General features: G+C 37.9%; 3 protein-coding genes across 12 annotated transcripts in view; 1 reads left to right on the top strand and 2 right to left on the bottom strand.

The window, feature by feature from the left end:
• The window catches only part of cacna2d3 (calcium channel, voltage dependent, alpha2/delta subunit 3), an 84,009-nt gene extending 77,593 nt beyond the window's left edge, over positions 1–6,416 (bottom strand). Inside the window, exon 1 of the mRNA XM_057846671.1 lies at positions 6,326–6,416. The gene's annotated coding sequence lies outside the window, so the exon portion shown is untranslated. The remainder of the gene's footprint in view (positions 1–6,325) is intronic.
• LOC130922125 (parapinopsin-like) lies at positions 1,362–10,829 on the top strand. Its single transcript, XM_057846672.1, has 4 exons — positions 1,362–1,692; positions 1,760–2,088; positions 6,331–6,573; positions 10,432–10,829. The coding sequence occupies exons 1-4, from the start codon at positions 1,362–1,364 to the stop codon at positions 10,549–10,551; spliced, it is 1,023 nt and encodes a 340-aa protein (XP_057702655.1). The 3' UTR covers positions 10,552–10,829.
• cacna1da (calcium channel, voltage-dependent, L type, alpha 1D subunit, a) overlaps positions 10,479–25,227 on the bottom strand; it is a 216,684-nt gene continuing 201,935 nt past the window's right edge. For 8 of the 10 annotated variants that reach the window (XM_057846661.1, XM_057846664.1, XM_057846665.1 and 5 more), the window contains 3 exons: positions 23,534–23,640; positions 21,595–21,912; positions 10,480–17,091 (listed from right to left, as the gene is read on the bottom strand). In XM_057846661.1, the coding sequence (XP_057702644.1) occupies positions 16,786–17,091; positions 21,595–21,912; positions 23,534–23,640 (731 nt within the window). In that variant the 3' untranslated portion in view covers positions 10,480–16,785. Of the gene's footprint in view, positions 17,092–21,594; positions 21,913–23,533; positions 23,641–25,227 lie in introns of all 10 variants that reach the window. The other 2 variants (XM_057846662.1, XM_057846663.1) reach the window with 1 other exon arrangement.

The raw sequence follows: 25,227 nt of genomic DNA, 5'->3' as shown, positions 1-25,227 counted from the left end.
GCACCTCCCGTACGATATTTTTTGACACCTAAATCGGACATATGTCATTTCCCTTCCCCGGCTTCGGAGAATGTAAACAAACCAAGAGGCGTAACAGCTAGCCGACATGCTACCCCAACTGAGTGATGTTTCAAAGTCTTCGAAGCGGAAAATCACACATAACTAGCCTGGATTATTTGACATGACGAGTGGGTTGTCGATTGTCTTTGTGGATCGGCAAACTGCCCGGCGGAGAGCAATTTACAGTTCGTTCCCCGAAGGAGGGTGGCTGCAGTTGTTGTGCAGCTAACGTGCTGCTAATGTGCATGAGGAGAGCTTTTTACATGCCTATCAATGATGAAACGTAAGTAGTCCTTTATTTAAAGAAAGTTTTTAGTGTTTACTTTGTAATAGCTGTATTAATATTTGACATAATACTAAACAAGATGTTTACTCACTTCCTCGTAAGTCCAATGGTCCCACAGTAGTCGGGGCTTGTTTTGGCCAATATCCACGGTGAATGGGAACCTTTTGAAACTCCAAAAAGGCGCATACGCCTCTCCCTCATACAGAATGATTTTTCTGCAGCCGTTTGGCTGGCGTGATGCGAAAAATAAACGTATTAATCCGCAAAATCCGCTGAATCCTATGTCCTCATACACAACAGTACGCTGTATAGTGAAGAGAGCACCGTCTCCCGTACACGTCACAGCGCCCTCCTCCTCAATGCAAGACCGAAGCCGGAAGTCACTCATTTTCATGGTGCGGGATTCAAAAAACTAAATAAATATAGCGATCACTTCCACACACATCCAAGCGGTCCATATCATTCAGGAGCATAAAATACCGCGTGCATTATGAAATAAGCATGCTTTTTTTGTGTCACATGCACTTTAAGTCTCGTTGGGCAGAGGGTTCATGTACTTATTTTTCCACCTTCTGTCATTGTTTGCATGCTGTCTTCATTAAAATATGAAAACCTATAAATGACTGGGTGGTTTTAGTTAAAGCAGACACTCTTTTTACATCTGTGTGAGTTTGACAAAGATCAGATCACATTTGATGTTGATTTTATGTAGAAATGTGAAAAATTCCAAAAGGTTCAGGTACTTTTCATACCACTGTAGCTTCAGCATGAACTGTTGACTTTGGAGTGTTGTGGTTGCTCGGAAATCCCACCTGCTAAGTGAGTGGATTCCCATGAGGGGTCATCCTGTGCGAGTGCTTAATCAAGCAAAAGGTTCACGGATGATCATTTGTCAGGGGTGGGTTAATCTTTGTTCAGAGGATTTGTTCAGACTCAAGGCATCTAATCTCAGCACTCCTCCTCAAGTTCTCCTATTGAACATCGGCAGCGAAAAGATTTTGTTAGCTCTGCATCCATGCACCACTCGTTTTTTACCCCAAATTCCTCCATGTACTTGGGGCCGCACGGGGAGCCCCTGCTGTCACGCACTGGCTTCATCCTGCTCTCCGTGGTGATGGCCCTTTTCACCGGGCCGGCTATCTTGCTCAACGCTACAGTGATCATTGTGTCCCTCATGCACAAGCAGCTGAGGCAACCGCTCAACTACGCTCTGGTGAACATGGCTGTGGCAGACCTGGGCACAGCCATGACCGGGGGACTTCTGTCTGTAGTCAACAACGCCCAGGGGTACTTCTCCCTGGGAAGAACAGGCTGCGTGATGGAGGGCTTTGCCGTGTCCTTGTTTGGTGAGTGAACGCGGTAACATGAGTGACTTTTAAACACTGGAATTCTCACATCTTTGTACTTTTCCAGGTATTACATCATTGTGCACGGTTGCCCTGATCGCCGTGGAAAGGATGTTTGTCATATGTAAACCTTTAGGGCAGATAGCCTTCCAAAAGAAGCATGCAATAGGAGGTATCGCCTTGTCCTGGCTGTGGTCTTTAACATGGAATGTGCCCCCCCTTCTGGGCTGGGGCAGGTACGAGCTGGAAGGCGTCGGGACGTCCTGTGCGCCGGACTGGCACAACCGTGACCCTCACAATGTGTCCTACATCCTTTGCTATTTTGCCTTGTGCTTTGCTCTTCCTTTTGCAGTCATCCTGGTGTCCTATACGAAATTACTGTGGATGTTACACCAGGTGGGCTTCCACACAACTGCCTGTGTTAATGATAAAAGCTTAAGCCTTAATATCAGAAGCACAAATGTTGTTATATTGTTGTAGAAGTGCATTGATAATACTGACAGTTGTTCCTAATGTATGCCTCTCATTTAGCTACAGCTGATAAGGTCACGAATAGTACTTATAATAGTAATTTTGAAGTGGCATCTGCAGTGCTGATAATGTATATCTGACTTTCACGTATGTTCCACTTACTGCTAGTAACTACAACTTTGTGAAATTTTGATGGAAATAGGACTATGGCAAAATCTGTCACAGGACAAAAAGAAATCAATCTAGGCTGGATAGTAAGCGGTAACAGCAAAACCTCCGTCTGGTGTTGAGAATTCACCTAATTGCAGATTATTTTTCCTGGAACTCTACTTAAACTATACACATTTAAACTAAAAACTTATAAGCTAAAAGACTTGGTAACACTTTACAGTAAGGGTCCCTTAATTAACACTAGTTAATAGATTTTTAAACAAAAAATAATGTTTAAGTACCAAATATAATAATTCATATAGTCATTATTGAAAGATTGACTAACATTAGTAAATGCATAACCAGACAGTAACAAAACTAATAGTTAAGTACCATTTAAAAAATTGATACATTACAATGCAATACAGCGGTACCTCGAGATACGATCGCTTCAGCACACGATCTTTTTGACATCCGACGTAAAATTTGACTAGCTATTTGTTCCTACATCCGACGACATACTCAAAATACAATGACTTGACGGACGGGCGCACGGCGGATTTTCTTGTGAGAGAAATCAACACAGGTTCTAAGAAGGTTAGTGCAGGTGGTGAAAGGAAAAAGATGACGCTTTTGCGGAGGGTTCTCTCAGCGATGAAACCCCGAGGGCCAATGAAGGTGAAGGCCGCCGGGGAACAAGCCCCAGTCCGCCCCGACCGGCGCCACAGTTTCTTTGCTTTCCCGCAAGACAGACGCACAGCGGATTTTCTTGTAAGAAAAATAAACATGGGTTCCAGACTATTAGCGCAAGTGGTGAAAAACGGAAAAAGGTGAGGCCTACCATTGAAATGAAGATGGAAATGATAGAAAAATATGAGCGTGGTATGTGCGTCCGTGAACTGGCTTGACAATACGGCCATATTATTATTATTACTATTATTATATCATGATTCTGATTTTTATTCATAATTTATTTGTTTTGCTCCGTGTAATTGCTATTTGCAATAGTACCAGCAGCATTTATTAAGGATTTAGTGTAGGTTTTCGAGCTGTGGAATGAATTAATGGAATTATAATGTATTTTTAGGGGAAAATCCTGCTCAACATATGACCGTTTAGACTTACAAACAAAGTTCTGGGACAAATCAACTTCGTATGTAGAGGTACCACTGTACTTAACTACCACTCTACTTAACATTAACTCACATATACCTCAGTGCATTAATACACAGTTATTAATGTATACTGGTCCGAGTAAGAGAATATTCTTCCAAATTAGGAGTCATTGGGTGCTGTGAACCTAACTTTAATTTTGGCGTTACTTAACATTTATTACCTAATATGAAGCTTAAAATATGGGGATAGGTGCCTCATAAGTATTACTTAACCCTAGTTAACTACTACTGAAAACTTTGGACCCTTATTGTAAAGTGTAGCAAATGTGTCCCTTAACTAAGAAATTATAAATAAATGCGTAAGTGCCTCCCCTTGACCATAATTAACTATTACTCAATGCGTTTTGGGCCCTTAATGTAAAATGGACCACATGTAACCCTTGAGTAGCAGTTAATCTATTAATTAATGTAAAATAAGGGATTATACGAATTATTATAATGTTACTTAAACATTAGTTATTGTCAAAAATGCATTAACTAATGGTTATTAAGGGACCCTTATTGTAAAGTGTTATCAAAGACATACCTGAATGTTTTTGTGCTCTGGGTGAATAAAGGGTGTCCCAACAATTTAACATCATTTTGCAAGCCAATCGTTTCCACAAATATCATAGAAAAAAATTAACGTCGTGCTATGTTATATAAATACTAAATTACCGTTCATTTCCAAAGAAAACTCATTATGCGTCTTGGATTGTGCAGTCACCGAAGACAGGGTGCCTTTAATACAAAATCTAGAAATATTTTTGCCATCTAGCAAACAAATTTGGACCAGGCACAAAAAAGTTTAAAGAAGAAGCCTACATATTTGGGAAGAACTTGACTACCAACTTCATGTGTGCCGTGTCACTGACATATTTACCGTAATTATCAGGCTATAAACTGCTACTTTTTTGCCTCATTTTGAATCCAGCGGCTTAAAGTGCAGTGCGGCTTATTTGTTGATTTTATTTGGATTAATAGGTAACACTTTATTTGACAGCGTGTCATAACACTGTCATAATTATAACATGACACTATCATGGACATTACTGAATGCTTATGCCAGATGTCATTAAGTGTCATCTGGCTAATTACGTCACTAACTTTATTCATGTCCAGCTTGGATCTTTTACATCCATTCATAAGTGAGAAAAACGTCATCTGTTATAAGCATTCATTAATGCTCATGACAGTATCTTATGGGGCCACTGTCGAATAAAGTGTTATCAAATATCATAACTAGCAATTGATGAAAAAACTGGAACAGTAACTGAAGAAATAATTGGCACACAACATGAATTTTGACTGTTATTTACATCTGTTGCGCAGCAATGCATGCTAGGAGGCATGTTTGATGACAATAGTGTTGAATGCAGGTGTCAGCATAGGTTGAGTGTCTTCCCCAAAGGAGCAGTGATGGCCAAATGAAGCTTCTTGAAGCAATGAAGCTTTACTGCCAATTGGTTCAAAGCTATATGGTGGTTCATTTGGTCTTATGGTCCCGCTGTCAAATGAAGTGTTACTGATTTAAATCTTTTGGTGTAAATAGTCCAGTGCGGCGTATTTATGAACAAATGCCATTTTTGTGTCAAATTTGGTGGGTGGCGGCTTATAGTCAGGTGTAGGAGTGGGAACCTCTTGGTACCTCATGATACGATACGATTTGCGATTCAAAGCTCACGATAACGATGATCTGACGATATGGCGATGCAACGTTTATCCATACATTGGTCAGGAAATCATAATAGGATATTCTAAAAACAACTAATAAACATAAAAACAAGATTATGCTGTAAATTGGAGTGAGTTTATCACTAGTAGACGTCCAATCCATTTGAACTGGGAGGGTGGCAGCGAATGAACATTCGTTCATTCGCTGCCATCCCTCCCACTTCAAATGGACTGAACGTCTATGGCCGGTAATGGCAGCCAATGCCAGGCAATGAGGTAATTCTGGGCCATTTAAGGTCATTTACCTGTTGATGTTCCTTTACTTCCTGTTGATTTAGGGGGGATTTTGTGGGTCACTTCCTGTTTATTTTGAGTTACAGAACAGGAAGTGACCTGGGAATCACCCAAATGAATAGGCAGTGACTCAAACTCAACAGGAAATGACCCATAAAATCCGCCCTAAAATGAACCGCAAGTTACCTGTAAATGCCCCGACAATCGGACAGAATGACTGTGATTGCTGGTTTTGAATGAACGAACGTTCCCAGTCTAAATGGATTGGGCGTCATGCACCGTCAATGCAGCTTAGAGTTAACTGAGACATTTTGATGGTGGAAGATTTTGGTAGCAACTTGTTGGCTCCTTTTTATTTATTTATTTATTTTTTTTAGACATTGACACCTTTTTAAAACGATATCTCGATTCTTGGCAGGAGCATATCGATAACCTTTTGGGATACAAAATATCACGATATATCACCATTTCGATATTTTGTCACACCCATAGTCAGGTGCGCCTTATAGTTCGAAAATTACGGTAACATTGTTCATGGAATTAACAAATCTTTAAATTCCTCTTTCAGGTTTTGAATAAATCAAATTTATGATGTGATGAACACATAATATGTTAATTTTTTTATTCAGTTTGCTTTAATCATTCGCAAAATATTTGCTTTTAAAATTATGACCATTTTCGGCGGGGACCCCCTAGCTGTATTTCTACTTGCCGCCATTAAAAACGCAAGGCTGTACTAATTTAATTGTTCACATAAGTGCAGATGTTAACTATTATTTTGACAATATTTTTCAATGTTAAATTAAAGCCTACTATGAAACTATCACCTAGATTATTTTTTGAATTCAAGAAATAGCATGATGCAAAAGTAAAAGCGTTGTACTATCTACCTCAGGTATCGAAGATGGCCTGCGTGGAAGGTGGCGCAGTAGCTAAAGCGGAGATGAGGGTGGCGGCCATGGTCATCATCATGGTCCTGACCTTCCTGATAAACTGGTTGCCTTATGCCTGCCTGTCCATGTTGGTGGTCTACAACCCGCACGTGGAGATTAACCCACTGGTGGCAACAATGCCGGTTTACTTGGCGAAGAGCAGCACCGTCTACAATCCCATCATTTACATCTACTGCAACAAACAGGTACAATATTTTAAAAATAAGCGTAACAAAGGGCTTCACGCTCACGTTCGTTAGGTTAGGTTTGGAGCGCCAATCTAAAGGACAACTCGTTAACTACTCTATTCTGACATCTAGTGGTCAATTGAAGGGGATTGCAGGATTATATTTGAGTTGCCTGTTGCCCTCATTTTCTGTATACTAGTACATTCTTTGTCCTCCGGTTTAAATGGAACCGGAGGACTTCACGAAACCTAATTCAAGCAGTTTAATTGAACTTTAAACACCAAATTTCAAAATGCTTGAACCAACATCTTGTCCTTCGCCACAATATGTGTAAATACTCTTCAAAACAAAACAAAGTGGCGGGTCATTTTGACCCGAGAACACCAAGAGGGTTAAAGTTTAAATTGACTGTTTGGATTTTAAACAGATGTTATTTCTGAAAGCTCTTATGGAAATTGATTAAATAAAAATACATAATTATTTGTATGGTTAAATGTTTATTCGGTAAAACTTCATAATCACTATCCGTTATAAGTAGTTAATAGACAATTAGTAAACTGTTCATGAATGATTTAATGTTAATTTAAGTGTTTGTTAACAGTTTGTTAGTAATTTACAATGATGCCTTATAGATCGTTAACATATCAAATAAACTGATGGTTAATGAGTAATAAATGACTTGTAAGCTGCATGCCAATGATTTATACCTACACATTACAATTTAGTAGAGCTGCAGCTATCGATTATTTTAGTAGTCGATTCATCGATGAACTAGTTAGTGCGAATAATTGAGTAATTGGATAAGGAACATAAAAAATACCTGACCTGAGGTCAAACGGTATCAAAAAAAAGAAAAAAAAAGAGGATATATATACAACAAAAGAACAAGTGGCTAACTTACATAGCAAAAGTCCGCCAGCTTAAATGTTATAAAATGCCAATTTTTTTTTTTTTTTTTAACAATGTTCTTAACAAATAGTTCAACCACATATTCCCACAAAAAACGGCTACCTTTAAACTAAATTACAAATGCATTTGAAAAAACCTTTTTTCAAAAATTTACCTTATGTTGGTCTTAACAGGGAGCAGGTGGATTCAGTCATGTGAAATGAGGCAAACTAGAGGGCAGTGTATCCACCCAAATCAATAAAACTAAATGCAAACACTTTCAAAACAAACCAGTATGCCACTTTAAATAAATGAATACTCGAAGCAGCCAAATTTAATTCGAATATTGTTTTTCTAATCGAATACTCAAGTTAATCGAATAATCGTTTCAGCACTATAATTTAGTAATATATCATAAACAAGCTATTAGTAACTTTCTAACTAATGACTTATTAAGTATCAGTTGATTATTTATGTTATTGGGACGTTATTCTAAAGTTGCAATTACAATTACTCCTCATTTCTTATTATATATATATTAGTAAATGAGGAATAAGTGCTACTTTAGAATAACGTCCCAATAACATACATAACCTTCTAACTAATACTTTATATATTACCTCACACTTTCCAGATCAGTTGTAAATAGTGTGCCTACCATCTACTAAACTTTGCGGAACAGCAAGTAGGTTGAACCAGTTCAAGGTACAGAAATATGACGTAATATTTAAAATATCAAATTTTTGCACAGTTCAAGGTACAGAAATATGACGTAATATTTAAAATATCAAATTTTTGTACCTCAAGGTTGTTCCACCCATAGGCCTTTCTGTGTGATGTACTTTACAAAAGAAACACCACAGATGAAATGTTGAACATTTTGGTAAATGCATAGAAACACACATACTGAGCCATCCCATAGCAGAACAACAAAATACAACAGTATCGTACATGAGTTTAGGAAAGTTTTTGTGCTAAATACAGGATGAACTGAATTTATGTGGGGCATTTAACGTCCGTACATCACGGCAAACTGTTAACAAACATTTAACAAGTCGATAATATATCATTAACAGTTTAGTAATGATGTATTAACTACTTATAACGGATAGTTATCATAAAGTGTTACCGTTTATAATTTCAAAATCAACATTTATTAATGTATTTCAAAATAAATTTCAATGATTTGTTTGGATTTATTTCGTTTTAATTTTTTTAATATAACTATTAACATTAATGTATTTATTCATATTTTTATGTATTTCAACATTTATTGAAATTGTAATTAAAATAAATTCAAATTGAAATAAATATCAAGATAAGTACATGTTGAAAAATAAATACAAATTGAAATATTGAAACAATTAGATAAAAATTTAGATTAAAAAAATAAGTATAAGTACATAGTATTTATTTAATTATGTGTTTATTTTATTAATTTTGGCACTCCTAAACCAGTGGTTCTTAACTGGGGTTCGATTGAACCCCAGGGGATCGGTGAGTAAGCCTCAGGGGTTCGGTGAAGGTAAGAAACACAGAGCTGTATTTTGTACGCTGACTAAATCTAGGCAAAGTGGCATTTTAGACCAGGTTTTGAACTGGTTTGCCCTCAATTTACAGGCTAGCCCTTCATCTAATGGGAGGAGAAATCAGTTTTCTCAGTGAAAAGTTGACTGGCACCTGGTATGAGGAAGTATAACAGACCTACAGACAGTGTGAACTGCATGGATAATAAAAGTAAAATAAAATTAAAATTGCGTCATTTTACTCCATGAAAACAGTATTCAATGCAAGGATTCATTCATTCGTTCAATAATTTTCCGAGCCGCTTCTCCTCAAGAGGGTCACGGGGGTGCTGGAGCCAGTCCCAGCTAACTATGTGCAATAGGCAGGGTACACCCTGAATCAGTTGCCAGTCAATCGCAGGGAACAAGGAAACGGACAATCATTCATGCGACAATAAAACGAGAATGTAGACATGAAAACAAAAACAAAGAAGTCACAGTGTGAAATGGAAAGAGTTTAATTTGACTTTCCAACATGAGAATCAATCAAAATTATTTGTAGTAAATTAGAAATCTGGAAGAAATTTGAACAGGAATTAGATGTTAGTTTGCTATGTTTTGAATTCGTTAAAAAAAATTGCTCTATTAGAAAAATCCGAAGTGTTCGGTGAAAGCACCTGTGAAATCCATGGGGTTCGGTTCCTTTAGCAAGGTTAAGAACCACTGCTCTAAACTATCATTATGGCCAGTGGTTAATTAGCGCCGGGTCGTGTTCCGGCAGGATCCGGCACAAATTAATTTTGATTTAATCTTGATTTTGGCCTCCCTGTGTTCCGGGACTTATTTGGGAAAATCCGGCGCCTCTTGTGTATAGAAAAAAATAATAATATAAAAATGTGATTAAAAAATGTATAAAATAAAATAACATGCATAAATTCATTTGCATAACAAATCCCAGGAATTGCATGTTGTCTATAAAAAAATTTAACGTCATTTGAAAGAGTCAGAGATTTGTTGATGCACTGAAAAGCTGGACCAACAAGTCGCGCACCTGACATAAAAAAAAAAAAAAAAAAAAAAAACTTTGGAAATTTGCGGCATCTAGTGAGCAAGCATTTTCGTGTTATTTTCGGCACCATTTTTTTTCGTATGTTCTGGGACCTGAGCCCGTCTCGTCATCCCTGCGCTGTCATTTGTACTTTGCATTCCGGCACATTATAATTTACAAATTAAGCACTGGTGATGGTCCACATTTCTCGTGGCTTTCACCGAGACCAATTTCTTTATTTTCTTCAATTTAAAATACCTCCTAATTGTTATTTATTTGTTCCATCCTGTGTGCATTTTAAACATGGAGTTCTTAACTTTGATGGCCTAACGTCTGCAGGTCTGTAGTACGGACAGTATATCTAAAATGTAAAGTTTTGAGGTCCGCTGGTCTCTGGGATTCTTAATTCTTATCCAACCTTCTAATCTGTTCTAGTTCCGTAAGTATGCAGTGCCTTTTCTACTGTGTGGCAAGAAGCTGTGGCTGGAAGACGACGACGCATCAGAAGCAGCCACCGTGGTGGAAATGACAGCCAACAAAGTGTTACCAGCCTGAATCCTCCGAATGTCTAAAACAATCAAACAAGAAGCACTTGCCTGACGTCAATAAATCTGTTTGTGTGAAACGTGCAACATGTACAGTATATAAACCTCTCTAAAACACCCCCGAAAAAGACTTCAGCATGAGTTTATTCAATGATGCTCAATAGAAAATAAATAACAGAATGGATTTAGATAAAGACAACGCCAATATCAAACAAAAAATACAAAAAAGTATTTTTACAAAACCCAATTTTATATATTAAAGCATTTGCTACTAAGAGATGATGTCAACCAAAAAGAAACATGTAAGAGCAAATATCAAGACTTTCAAGTAGAGAACATTACCATGGGTCTTTCCAATACTTTATACATATTTTACATCATCCTCTATTTGAATACAGCTTTCAAAACATTAATAAAAGTAATATTTATAACAATACGAAGCTAAGTGATAGAAACGGCACGTTTCTCTGTAAACTGGTATTTTATCCATTTTCGTGTTTTCCCAGCAGAGCAACAACGCACCTTGAAAATATTCTTTTGATTCGCGTTCATTCCCAGCATTGTAAGATGAGGTGTGAATGACAAATATAGATTCCACTAAACCAAACACACAGTCACAAAAAAGTACAAAAATTGTCTCACCTTAATACACAAATCAGTTTAGAAAAAGGAGAAACAGAAGCACAATACACTTACTTGTGCAAAGACAAACAACTATGTGCTAATATTTAAGACTCAACCAAGTCACTATTTTACTCTTTTTTTCAGGAATCCCTGACTTGAGGTAAAAGTAAGTTCTTTTAATCTTTAGATTAAATCAATGCTTAAAAGTTTTACAAAATAATGCATATCTTCATTTCATCAATTGCTACGAATAGTACAATGTGCCAGTAATGTGCATTCCTTTTTGTCATCAGCAAAAGGAATTGTACACATTTTTTTTTTTTTTTTAAACGCACAAACATTTCAAAGAGCCCTTTCAATGTGCACACAAAATGGAAAATCTACATTGTCATGACGGTTAAATTAGCGTACAGCACGCACACGCCGACAGACCAAACATGTACAACGGATCATAAGAATCCTAAATATTCTTGACGCTTAATCAAACTTCATTGTAAAGCTCAGCATCATGTAAATAAAGTTAGCTTGTGTTCATCGGCCATCTAGTTGTCGCCTTTTGTCATCAGCGGATCCATGTTTAACCCTGTTTAAAACTTCCCTGTGGGACACTGTGACACATACAATAGATACATTTTGATGATGATATGTTGTCACCTTTGCCAAACGAGGTTTACTCGATTCCAGGCAGGTAGAGAGAGAAAGGGGGTGTCGTAAAGCGGGGAGGGGCTTTTAGTATTGCTCAATAGGACACTGTCCGGCCACCAGGTGGATGCTGTCCTCACACACTCAACATGGGATTTTATAACTCTTAAAGGGGCCATCATCAACACCAACAATAAAACTTCAGCACTAGCTTTTATAGATAATCATTTATACCCTCCATTATTTTTGCTATACTATCCATCTTCTTTCAGCAGCAAAAAGGCATTTCAATCAAGAGCAACCATAATTGAATTTGAAGTAAAAAAAAAAAATTTAAAAAAAAGAAAGCAGCAACCATTGGTTTGTACAAACCAGATTCCAAAAAAGTTGTGACAATATTCTGACTAAAAACTGAATGCAATGATGTGGAAGTCCCAAATTCTATTCAAAATAGAACATAGATGACAAATCAGTGTTGTTTTCGTCAGCGAAGATAACGAAAATATTTCATCAACGAACAATTTTGTCATGACGATGACGTCACGATGATGCACTGAAAACGTGTCTTGAGAGACTAGAATATAACGAGATGGATGCCAGTTGTCGTCTGACGACACGAGTAGGAGAGAAAAATTCGCCAGTTTCCATCATAAATTCACAATGTGTGATATTTTCTTATTGTATGTGAAGTAAGAACGCATTTAGCAGTGATTGGTCGTGTCACTCATGTGATGTGCTCTTGGGAAAACATTTTAACATACAATTCGTGGTGTCCAGATGAGTTTAATTGATTGCAAATAATGTGCTGTTGTCCTGCTGAGTATGTATTATCATCATAAAAATGGTGATGTTCTGGTAAACTCTACAGTTATGTGCTCGTCTGTCATGTTCATTCGAAATTGTTGGAAACCTTTTATTTATTCATTTATTTATTTATTAATGGACTAAAACTTTTAAAGTTTATAGACAAAAAATTTTTTTTGAAAATTGTCCACTAAAACTAGACGAAATTTGTCTTGAGTTTTTGTTGATTAAAACTAGACAAAGACAAACACATTTTGAAATGACTAAAATTTGACTAAGACTAATAAGTAGTTTCATTAAAAAGAAAATTAAAATGGCTGCCAAAAACAACACTGTGACAGATCATTAGTTTAAACTGAGAAAATGCGGAATTGCTACTGTAAAGGAGATCACAGTGGTCAGCAATTCTTCCAGAAACCATTGTCGGTCAACACAATCAACCGTACCGTCCGCTGTTGCCAGCTGAAACTCTACAGAGCATAAAAAGAATCCATTTCTAAACAGGACCCAGAAATGCAGGCGTATGGGCCTTTAAAACGGAGTGTGGCAAGGTGGAAAACTGTTCTGTGGTTGGACAAATCAAGATTCGAAGTTATTTATGGAAAATTGGGAAGCCATGTCGTCTAAACCAGGGATCCTCAACCACCGGGCCAGGGACTGTTACCGGTCCGAAGCGCATTTGCTACCAGGCCACAGAGAAATAATAAATAATTAGGTAACGACCGCAGTATGACCTGTGCAGCTTGACTAATCCGAGTAAAGTAGGCCGCCATTACTGGGGTGTTAGCCCCGTCGTGTTATTTTTTATTGTGATTTTCTGCAGAGGTGGGTAGTAATACGTTACATTTACGCCGTTACATTCACCTCAGTAACTTTTTGAGTAAAATGTACTTCTTAGAGTAGTTTTACCACACAATAGTTTTTACTTTTACTTGAGTAGTTTTGTGAAGAAACACTACTCTTACTCTGCTACTTTGGGCTACACTAAAGTCGTTATATTTTTCCTCTTTATTCTACATATTGACTTTATTTTTGCCAGGGATGCCGACGATAACGCTACCAGTTTCACCAATGAGATGTCGCAACAATAAACGCATGACTCTAGTATACCATTCAGAGATTCAGAGGTAACAATGTTCTTTCGCCTCTAGAGGGCACTCATGCACTTTGTCATCATGTTCTGGTTTAATTTGGATGATTTTTGTGTCATCTTTTTGGCATAATACGGTTATGTAACAGGCTCAGCAACTCAGCAGTGATTCCCAACCATCGGGCCGAGGCGCATTTGCTACAGGGCCGCAGAGAAATAATAAACAATTTGTCAATGACCGCAATCTGGCCTGTGCCTTTTGGGTAATTTGAGTAGAGATTTGCGTAGGCAGCATTCTAATGGTTGGCCGCCATTACTGGGGTGTTTGCACACCTATAGCAGCCTAGGCTCAGTCAATGTAAACAGTAATGTTATCTACTATTGGCTGTGTGCTGCAGGCGGCAACATCTTTGGACAGCTTTTTTTACGGGAAAAAGCCACCTGCTGAGCCACAAGAGAAGCCTACAACCAAGTCCATTCTCCATAATATGTGGCTAGCAAGCAAACGATGCAACAAAAGCGGATGCACTGAGAGCATCATACCTTATGGCGAATCGTATTGCTAAAGCCAAGGAATCTTTCACTATTAGAGAAGAACTCATTCTGCCTGTGACCAAGGATATTTGCTGTCAAGTTTTAGTAGAGGCCGCTGTTTAAAAAAAAAATGGTGAGTTACATTTTCCCTGCACCTAATGTTTGTTTTTAGCTCCCTCATGTTATTTTATATTTACTGTAATTGTCTGCAACACATTGCCAGTCCATGAAGAAATAGGCCTACATCACACCGGTCTGTGGAGGTTGGGGACCACTGATCTAAACTGAAGAGGACAAGGACAACCCAAATTGTCATCAGCATTCAGAAGCTGCATCTGTGACGATATAGGGCTGCATGAGTGCGTGCGGCATGGGCAGTTTTCACATCTGGAAAGGCACCGTCAATGCAGAAAGATTTATTCAAGTTCTAGATCAACATATGCTCTCATCCAGATGTCATCTCTTTTTCAGCACGAAATTGCCAAACCACAGGCAGCAATAATGACAAAATCATGGCTGCGTAGGAAAAGAATCCAGTTACTGAAATGGCCAGCCTTTAGTCCAGATCACTCACCTATAGAGAACATTTGACTCATCATAAAAAAGTTGCAACAAAGAAAGCTCAAGACGGTTTAACAGTTATTTCTGAACTTGTCTACGCTGTTCCCAGACGTTTGCAGACTCTTGTAAGAATGGGGGATGCCTCAGAGTGGTGAAAATAACCTTATCCTAACTTTTTTTTTGATGTGATTACACCATCTAATTTAAAATCAATGTTTCTTTCCCCTTAGGGGCAAAATACATATTTCTATGGAACGAGTGTAACGAGGCGAAAATAGCCAACCCTCTTGTGGCGAAGCGACACACGACGTTCGTGCACGTGAAATTTTGCGCTTAAACACGTACATGTGGACACGCGGACCAGCGACGCGATATATGAAAATAGGATATGGTTCCATTTCTGTCGGCTGGCACTACAACCAATCAGCAAAGCAACAGATTTATTGATCGACAAATCACCTGCGAGGACACTGGCCAATCTGAAAATTGACATCCACTCACCACACTTTGTCAACATAGGAAAAAAAAACCTGTCAACATGGATATTTGATTTTTTTCTCGTATCTCTTATATGTTTGCTGTTCTTTACTAGTTTCAATGATTGTATAACATTGCTTGTTATTTCAGCAGTGTACGTAAGATCAGTACATACTTTCTCGATGTGATTTCCAGGATATGAATAAAAAAGCATCAGTATGGGAAATTATTGGTGCTCAGAAAAGACCGGATATTTTGAAATGCCCTCTGAATTCATAACCAATCAGAGACGAGCAATGACGCACAGCCAGAGGGCGATGCGTGTTACTTGCCGTTGCAGTCGCATCGCGCCCCGTGTGTTCGCTATCAGCTCAATGCCGATGACTTTCGCATTTTGACATTGTCTCTCGTGTTTTTGCCCCCTAAAATTATATATTTTCTCATTTTAAACTTTTGACCTGTCATCTATGTGCAGAATAAAATATTGAAATTCGGCACAAATCATTGCATTCACATTTTGCAAAGTGTCCCAACTTTGATGTAATTCATTTGGTAAATAAAGTTGGAAAAAACAAAAAAAAAAAAAGAAAAAGGGTTTGACTCTATACCAAACAATAAAGTAGCTCACTTGTGCTAAGAAATCAGAACAGTTTGCTTGACTTGTGCAGTTTGTGTTGGTCACACGAGCAAAACCTCTTCAAACTGTGGTCGAAGGCATTTAAAAGAAAAAAGACCAAAAAAAAAAAGGCTGCGTTTCCCACAAAACGTAAAAGGCAAATCAAATTCAGCAAATGGTACCTAATAAATGGGTGTTTGCTTTTACAGCACATCAGAATGGTCCATATTGCTGATCTTTGAAATCATACATAATTACAAAATATAGAATATCTCTTTACAAAGTGTCCTGTATTATATAATACAATTTACAGCATCTCAACTAGGAAATGTTGATCAGGCTAATCTACATTTGGAAATAACCTGCCTACTAGTGCATTCATCACAAATGCTTGAAAAGTAACATGTTAGTTCCTGCATATTCTGTTTTGTTGCGACTCTTTGCTGTGTGACTCGGCTGCAGCATTACTACTGTAAGTATCATGGGACAAAGGGATCAAATCAGACTAAAGGAGGGGATGGGTTGGGAGGAGAGATATGCTTTCCTTTCTATGCTTGCATTGAAAACTTGCATGATATGCCAAACCTTAATAAAGTGACTGAGGTAATGACATCGTACATCTGATTGTCATCACCCTTACACACCAGCCCTAAAGAGCATGGCACGTCCTCGCCACTCATCCTGGATGGTCTCTGCCCAGACCCCCAGGTCAAGCCCTTTGACAGGAAGGTCAGGTCGGCCCCTCTGGCAGGGAGAGAAGTTTCCTTTTATGAAGCATGGGTATCTCTCTTCCCTATGCCTTTTTCTTCAGTGTAAAGGCACTTCTTTTGGTCAGAGCCTATGAATACAATGTCTTGTATTTTCACTGATTGTAGTCTGTCAAGGGTCCTTTTCTGCTATAAAGTCGTGATGCAAATCATCTCGTCAGCCAAATCCTCTTCGTAGGGAGCCCGGGGTTCCGTCTCGGGCTCCTCGTCGCTGTAGCTGGCCGCCGGGTCCTGCGGTTCAAAGTCCCCCGCAGTTATGAGAGGGAATACGTTGACCCCGTTGATAACAGGTGCCATGCCACCGTTCAGCAGGTGGCTGGCCGCGCTTTCCATCTCGTCAATGGTCATCTCGCAGGCGTCCGCTATCTCATGCTTAGTGGCTGCGACGAACTTGGGATCCTTGGCGTACCTCCCGAGTCCCTCTGATATCAAAACCTGCTCCAATAACAAACAAACAAACAAAAAAAGACAATGGTAACGCTTTACAATAAGGGTCCCTTAATTAACATTAGTTAATGCATTTTTAGACAATAACTCATGTTTAAGTAACATGACAATAATTCATTTAATCCCTTATCTAACATTTATTAATATATTAATTAACATGAGTTAATGTATTAGTTAATGCATTTTACGACTCGACAATAACTAATCTTTAAGTAACATTACAATAATTAATATAATTCTATCTAACATTTATTAATATATTAATGAACATGAGTTAATGCATGAGTTAATGCAGGAGTTAAGGCATAACCAGACAGTAACTAATAGTTTGGTAAAATTAAAAATATATATAGGCATACTGTATATAAGGTTAGGGTTTAGGATTAGGGTTTGTTAACTTAAGCATTTATAATTTCTTAGTTCAGGGACACATGTGCTACACTTTACAATAAGGGTTAAAAAAGCATTCGGTAATGGTTAATAAAGGTTAAGGGAGGGTAACTTAAGCATTTATAATTTCTTAGTTAGGGACACGTGCTACACTTTACAATAAGGGTCCAAAAACATTCAGTAATGATTAGTTAATGTTAAGTAATACTTATGAGGTATGTTCACGTGAAATAATACCATAAACACCCTAACCCTAAACCCTAACCCTATATAGGCCTATATATATTTTTAATTTTACTAAACCATTAGTTACTGTCTGGTTATGCATTAACTAATGCATTAACTCATGTTAATTAATATATTAATACATGTTTGATAAGCAATTATATTAATTATTGTAATGTTACTTAAACATTTGTTATTGTCTAAAAATGTATTAACTAATGTTAATTAAGGGACCCTTATTGTAAAGTGTTACCAAGACATTGTTTTGCAATCACTCCTAGTTCAACTTTATTGTCATGGACCTCATTTCAACGAATATTTTCCTGCCAAGGACACAATATTGTTTACAACATGAGGATTTGAGGATTTTGGAGTGAACTATTATTGTGGATGGCCCCCATACACAAGAATCAATGCTGTTTAACCGTCAACTTGATTTAATGGATGCTTATCTCAACAAAAGAGATTCGTGAACACTAATTGAGAGAATGGGAGAATAATCAAAAGTGATGATTTGGAAATCATATCCAATGTAGAAAAATGTGACTTGACGAGTCTACCAATAATACTAGCTGTAAATAGCTCCCAGAAACCATGAAAAATTTTAGGTAGCTAGACCATGAAAGGGAACCTCAGACTTAAAGACTTGTAGGCGCTAATAAGCTACAATTGTTCTCTTTTACTAAAATAGGTTATTAGAAACACATAAAATATTGCCATTGATCTAAAAATCTATAATATTTAGTAGTTGTTTTGACCCACGGAGGGTGCCATGTTTTAAGTGCGTAATGGACGCTCAGGGTGATGACGCATATTTCACTGTCACTCAACCATACTACCGGGTTACTACAATTCCTTCTACGCGGCGAGACGTCCAACACATGCGCTCATCGGTTAAAAACGGCGAGTACTTACTATTTGTGTTTTTATTGAGTCTTTTATTACCTTTGCATTGCCTCAAAATACTTTTTGCATGTGTTTCCCTCTCGTACTTTTAAGCATTGTGTTTTCTTGTAGTAGCTTTAAAGGAGATTGTTGATCTGTTGACCACATTAGTCACGTAGCATATTTAAACCACCCTTATTTAATATTACTAAGTATTTTCTTAAGGCATCTTTAGTATGTTCTGTCTGTATGCATCTAAACAAAACAAGCTGAAAGCGGACTGTCGTACTTTTGGGAGTGAAATTCACGTCAGTTTCATTTTTTTTTTCCTACTCTCGTCTCATCTTGTCTCATCCCGTCTTTCCTCTTCATTTTGCTTTTGCTGCTCTATTTGTGAAATATCGACAGTGCTGTCATGCTCATTAATGTTCTTCTTGGGTTCAAATTGAAAGGGTTGAACAGATGACATGTTTATGTCGCAAGTCATACTCTGGAAGCGCGGCAACGTAACCATGTGACGTCAACACCCTGCGACATCAACAACAATGGCGAGCTACTAGCTAAACTAATTTTACAAATTGTATAAAAACAAAAACATCAAGAGGGGTCTCAATATCAAAAATTTTAACTCATAATAACGTTTATCTTTTAAGAACTACAAGTCGTTCTATTCGTGAATCCATTTAAATAGTGAAAACAAAAACAGGGTCCCCCCAAGATTGATAAATCTAAATTCAAGACTTTTAAGACCTTTTTTAATGCCATTTCAACTGAAAATTAATACTTTTCTCGCACCCATTATTTAGATAATATTTAATCATATTTAAAAAAATAAAGCAGTGAACATCAAATTTAACCTCAATTACTAAGTGTGTTTGACAAAAGAATGCACATTTATTGAAGATACAATTAAAACAAAAAGTTTTGTGCCACAGACCGGCCCTCTTTATGTCATGACCTACCTTATTAAAATATTGTAATAATAATCGTGCTGTCAAGCAATTAATTTTTTAAAATCGCGACTAATCGCATGCTGTCAATAGTAAACATGCGATTTTTAAAAAAATGCATAAATTATATATTTCAATTTCTAAATACACCTATTAGCACAGGAGTTCATCAACGTTAATCCTCATTAGAAACAAGAAAAGAGTTTTCCTTTACACTTGTAAAGATGAATCAAATATGAATTTTCCCCAAATAACTTGTAAAGAGGGAGGCACAGAGGAAGAGCATGTCTACTGACAGTTCTGAGATCAAGGGCTCAAGCACAGGTTCTGTGTGAAGTTACTATTTTATTTTTGGGCTACTAGCTATAATTCTTTAATTAGACTGACTTTTTAAAGAATGAGGAACCTTTTGCAGGTGTTTTGAATTACACATGTGGCAAGTGTGCACAAAACTGAAGCTTTTCATCATATATATATATTTTTTTGGTATGTGGTACATGCAAATTGACATACTCAATTTTGTTGGTTTAATCTACCAAAATAAAACAACTTTTACTTGATATTCCAAATTTTGGGGGCGTACTGTATATAGTTTAAATAAATTAAAAATTAATGTAATATATCATTACTTATGAGTGTTTTCATATTCATGACATAAAATTACCGCAATTAAATGTGAAAGATTGAATGATTGATTGAAAGAATAACTGAACTCACCAAAACGGCTGTCTCCCAATGCACTTATACAGTTCAGACACCTGTATATTTCAGGGTAGTTCACGCTCATCAATCCACCTCAGAGTGCAATGTTTTGGGTTAAAATGCCCAACTTATGTTTTGCCTGAGAACGTGGATTTCACCCCAATCCTCCGTCTTTGTGCCCAAAAATGGTGCCTGGAGCCTCCATGGTGGAAGTTTTAGTGGTGCTCTCATGAAAAATATTTCATTCTGCATGTTCATTTACGGTTTATCGCTATACTTTTATCCAAATATGCGAAAAAATAATGATAATGGGTTGCGCCAACAGCCAGACGGGTTCACGCTCGTCATGCTTCTTCAACGGGCCCCATTTCGGCCATTAAAACCCAAAATTAAGTTTTTCCCAGAATCAAGTCAACAGGATGATATCATGATACTCTTTCCCAGAGGAAGGGCTGGCGGTGTAGGCGCACTATCCTAGTCCCTTCACTATCCACTCGCGGGGGCCTGCGCTTGTCAGTGACGTTCCTTATTCTCGCTATATGAAACATATATTATATATATATATATATATATATATATATATATATATATATATATATATATATATATATATATATATATATATACACACACATATATATATATATATATTTAAACAGGCATTTCACGGGAGAGCATTTCGACTCTTCGGCCAATCATATAGCGAGAGTGAGTGGATAGTGAGGGGAAGAGGATAGTGAACCTACAGCGGCATCAGAGAATGGGAATCGAATCGTATCGAATTTCAAACTACGGAATGCTAGAAGGGCCACAATTTATCGCGCAAAGCGGGGTTGCGTGATCCCGTTAGTAAATAGTTTAACTGAAAGCTTCGTTAAAAATGTGTATTACGACCGGCCCAAACGTCAGGCCGGCCCACCGGGAACTGTCCCGGTTCTCCCGATTAGCCACTCCGGGCCTGGTACTCTGCGATTGCCTGCTGTTTGATTCTAACGGCGCACGCACAAGGTGCAGTGCATGTAAAAATTCTACGCGTCATCTTCGCTATGGATAAAAAAATAAAAAAAAAAACTTCGTCACGGATATAATTTAGGTTGCACTGAGATGTTCTTGAAAATTAAAACCACGGTGAAAAAATTCCAGACTTACGACAGCTAATTTAATACTTTTAATACCTTTAATAATGGAAAACTAAATTCAATGCCTTTTTAATACTTTTAATAACCCGCGGGTACCCTGAAAAATGACTATTTAGCAATCAGTCCGCCGAAAGCCATATTAAAACCAATTGTAACTGAAATAAACTACACTGAGATGTAATTAAACAACAAAAACTCACCGCTTCAACAAGACTAGTGGCGCTGCCTCGCTTCTGGTGGTACTGGCTGTGGTACTCGGGTGGCACCTGTAGGTGAATAGGCGAGTACGTCCTCTGCGTGAACTCGGGGTCGTCAGAGTACCAGGAGCTCTTGCGCACCGATATGTGACTGCTGGCAGCACTATCCCTGTGTGGGTGGTCTATACGGATGAGAGGGGTGTAGTACGGTGACTGGTCTTTACTGGCGGGGGTCGCAGGGGGCGTGGCCCAAGAACGGGTAGAGCGGGTCGGGGAAAGGCGATGGGCCCTGCTGGAGTCCAGGCCTGCTACAGCCATGACCTGAGAAGAGAGCAGCTCTATCATCATTTGTTACTGATACGACAAAAACAAAGGCATATTGTATAAAAATGACACAAAATATTGCAATAATCTTTATATACAGAAAATTCAGATTTTAAGCTTTCCAGTGATGTCTCACACATGTACTGTATGTAGGATATATAAATTTACGAGTTGTGATTAAAATAAATGTTTTGAAAACAATAACGAAAGCCTTGTCTTTATGTGGGATGATACAACTGTTGCTCAGTTGAGCACTCACCACTTGGAAAATAACAAATACAAACACAGTGTGGCACTGTGTATATCTCCTGGAAGAGGAAACCCCAACCAGGGGGGCGTGTGCATAACAGTAGCCGAGACAAGTGGAGCCTCTCAGGGCAGCCATTTGGTGAGTCTCGTTCTCCTGGAAGTGGTGACAATTTTGACAGGCGAAAAAGTTGGGAAAGTGAAACTAATCGCACCTCTGTGTCTTTGGGTACCATGGAATTCACTTTTGTGGTTTAATTTTCCCCATGCATGATTTATATACTCCAGTTTGCTCGGCATTGAGTTGGAAGGGGGCAGCCCCATTGCCGGCTGAGCGGAAACTTAACGTGTGAGACGAGCTCTGTACTAACGCCCATCTCCGTACAATCCGCGACGGGAGGACCACCAACTGGCAGTGAATTAAGGTCCAAGAAAAATGTGTGAATGCACCATCAGCTCATCACAGCTCCTTCTTGTCAAGCGGCCGGTTCGACATTTAAAATTACAGGTTGGCGGAGAGCCAGATACACTCATTAAAAGAGCCAGATATGGCTCGCGAGATATGGGTTCCCAACACCTGAACTACAGTAACTTCAAAAATGACATTCTGGGCACTTTCAACACATATTGTTGTGTAAAACTGGTAAAATGACATCAAAGGTTCCAAAAATGTAATGTAAAAATTCAAACTTTAGTGCCAGTTTAAGCCACATTTGCCCCACACCTAAAAATTTTAGTGCGCAGACTGTAAATCGACTTGCAAAGTGAATGTTCACATATACACATGATCTCATTTTCAATGTATTACTGATGCCTATTTTAACAAGAAAAACTGAGTTTAAACTGTAAAACTAGTGCAAGTCTAATCTGCAAATTTCGTGCTCCTTGCCTGTCGCAGGTGAGGACATCAGAATTTGGAGTTCATTGCTTTTATATACCTGAAATACCTCAGCCAGGTGAACTCATGCCACCACCTAACAATTTCCAACATATTTGTGTTATGTATTTCCTCAATCTAAGTACATTTAAGGCCAAGAGTGGAGTGGAACAACACTTTTTTTTCTCAGTGTGCTTCTCATCACATGTGCACACCACTCATCACTTAAGCTCCTTTTTACCGTAATACTACAACAACAGGGGGCGTACAACTATAGCAACAGTAGTGTGACATAAATTTGTTACAATTTGCATAAAATTGCCAACAACTGGACTAAATTCACATAAAGACACAAACACTTACCAACTCAGTTATGTATTAAATGAAAAACGTGTCATGCATATTAGAAGTAAAGATAAACTTAGTTGAGACATTACCCTCACCGGACCTTTATATAAATGACGTGCTGGAATGTCTCCATTTTTTTTTGTTTACCTGGTGCTGCATGAGGTGTAGTGGTAGTGCAGTACGCTGATGTGGAAGCTCATCCTGGCTACCCTGCCTCCGCAGACACTCGAAGTTGAAAGATGGCCTCCTGTGACCTGAACAACACACGTGGACCATAGAGTGACCACATGGAGGCAGTTTAAATGTGTCAAATACTCAGTTTTGTAAAACATTTTTTTTTTTTAATGAGATGGTAAAATTATTTAATGAAGTTAAAGTTGGGACAGCTTAAGTGACATTAAAGGCAGTCTATGGAATAAAAGGACATGATGCAGCTTCACATAATAATGGGTTGGTCAGACTGGGATACATTCATAAATATTCTTACTATTCCATATTTTTCCAAATACAATGCTGAGTTGAAATATGAGTTTAAATTAGTTCTGCTCGTAACAGCAGTAGACTGTTAGTAGTAGTACAACAGTAGCACTCTTATCGCAAATATCATTGTTCCTCAATTGAAATGAGTGGAAATGCCATTCAAATATTTCAGCCTCCACATAACACTATAATACTCAACTGCAGTGTTGTTTTAATCAACGATGACGATAACGAAAATATTTCGTCAACGAACACTTTTAACGATAACGAGTTAAAAATGTGTTTTGGGAGATTAAAACATAACATGACGAGTACTAGTTTTCGTCTGACAAGACAAGAAAGAGATGAAAATGCAAAATAGTTTCCGTCACATTTTCACAATTTGTGACATTATTATGTGTAGTTAGTCTGCATCTTAGCAGTGTATAGTTGTGTCCCTCATGTGACGTGCTGCAACCCACCCCCGTTGTAGTGTTAGAATAGTATTTGCGTTAGCATTAGGCTAATTCTAACAGCGAACGTTCTCTTAAACTCGCTGATAACTTTTTTTTTTTTTTTTTTACATACAGTTTGTGGCGTCCAGGTGGGTGTAATTCATTGAAAATAATGTACTGTTCTTCTTCTGAGTGTGTATTATCATCACATTAGCGTTGTCCTTGTAGACGCTACCATATGTGCTCGTCTGTCAGTGTTCATTCAAAATAGTAGAATAGAAACCTTTATTTATTCATTTATTTTTGGAGTAAAAACTTTTTAAATTGACAGATGAAAACATTTCTAGTTAACGCCGACTAAAACTAAACGGAATTAATCTTGGGTTTTCGTCAACAACATCTAGACGAAGACAAACACATTTTGTGATAACTAAAATACAGTGACGTGCGGTCAGGGGAGGCAGAGCCTCACCTGTCATCATGACAAAAAAAATAATTATAGCATTAAATTTATATTAATATTTGTCCATTGCTCTTTATGTATGACTCATTTCAAACATTTTGTAGAGTCAAAATCGCTGAATTTGCCTATTTTCTGTTCAAATAAAGAAATGAAACGAGAGGTGCGGCAGCAACGAGTAAAGCCTCACTTCTGAATGCGCAATCCATAACAAACTGGGTTGATACATGGAATTGGAGCGTGCTGGTTGCCATACATCTGCATGTCGCCATTATAATGTTTCCAGATATGTTTATTTGACCTGATTTTCCACAGTCTGGCTAATGTCTTTAACCCTTAAAGTTTAATGTTTGTTAGCGACACATTTAGTTTTGCTGATGGGAAATAAAACCGCAGTGAAATGGCACAGGTTGCGGCAGATAGTACTCTGCCGCACTGAAAGGGGGCGTACGTGAAACTGGACTTTC

The sequence above is a fragment of the Corythoichthys intestinalis genome, chromosome 9 (genome assembly GCF_030265065.1).
Source record: "Corythoichthys intestinalis isolate RoL2023-P3 chromosome 9, ASM3026506v1, whole genome shotgun sequence".
NCBI lineage: Eukaryota > Metazoa > Chordata > Actinopteri > Syngnathiformes > Syngnathidae > Corythoichthys > Corythoichthys intestinalis.
Note: the sequence above shows the minus strand (reverse complement) of the source record. Positions and strands in the feature narration are given on the sequence as shown.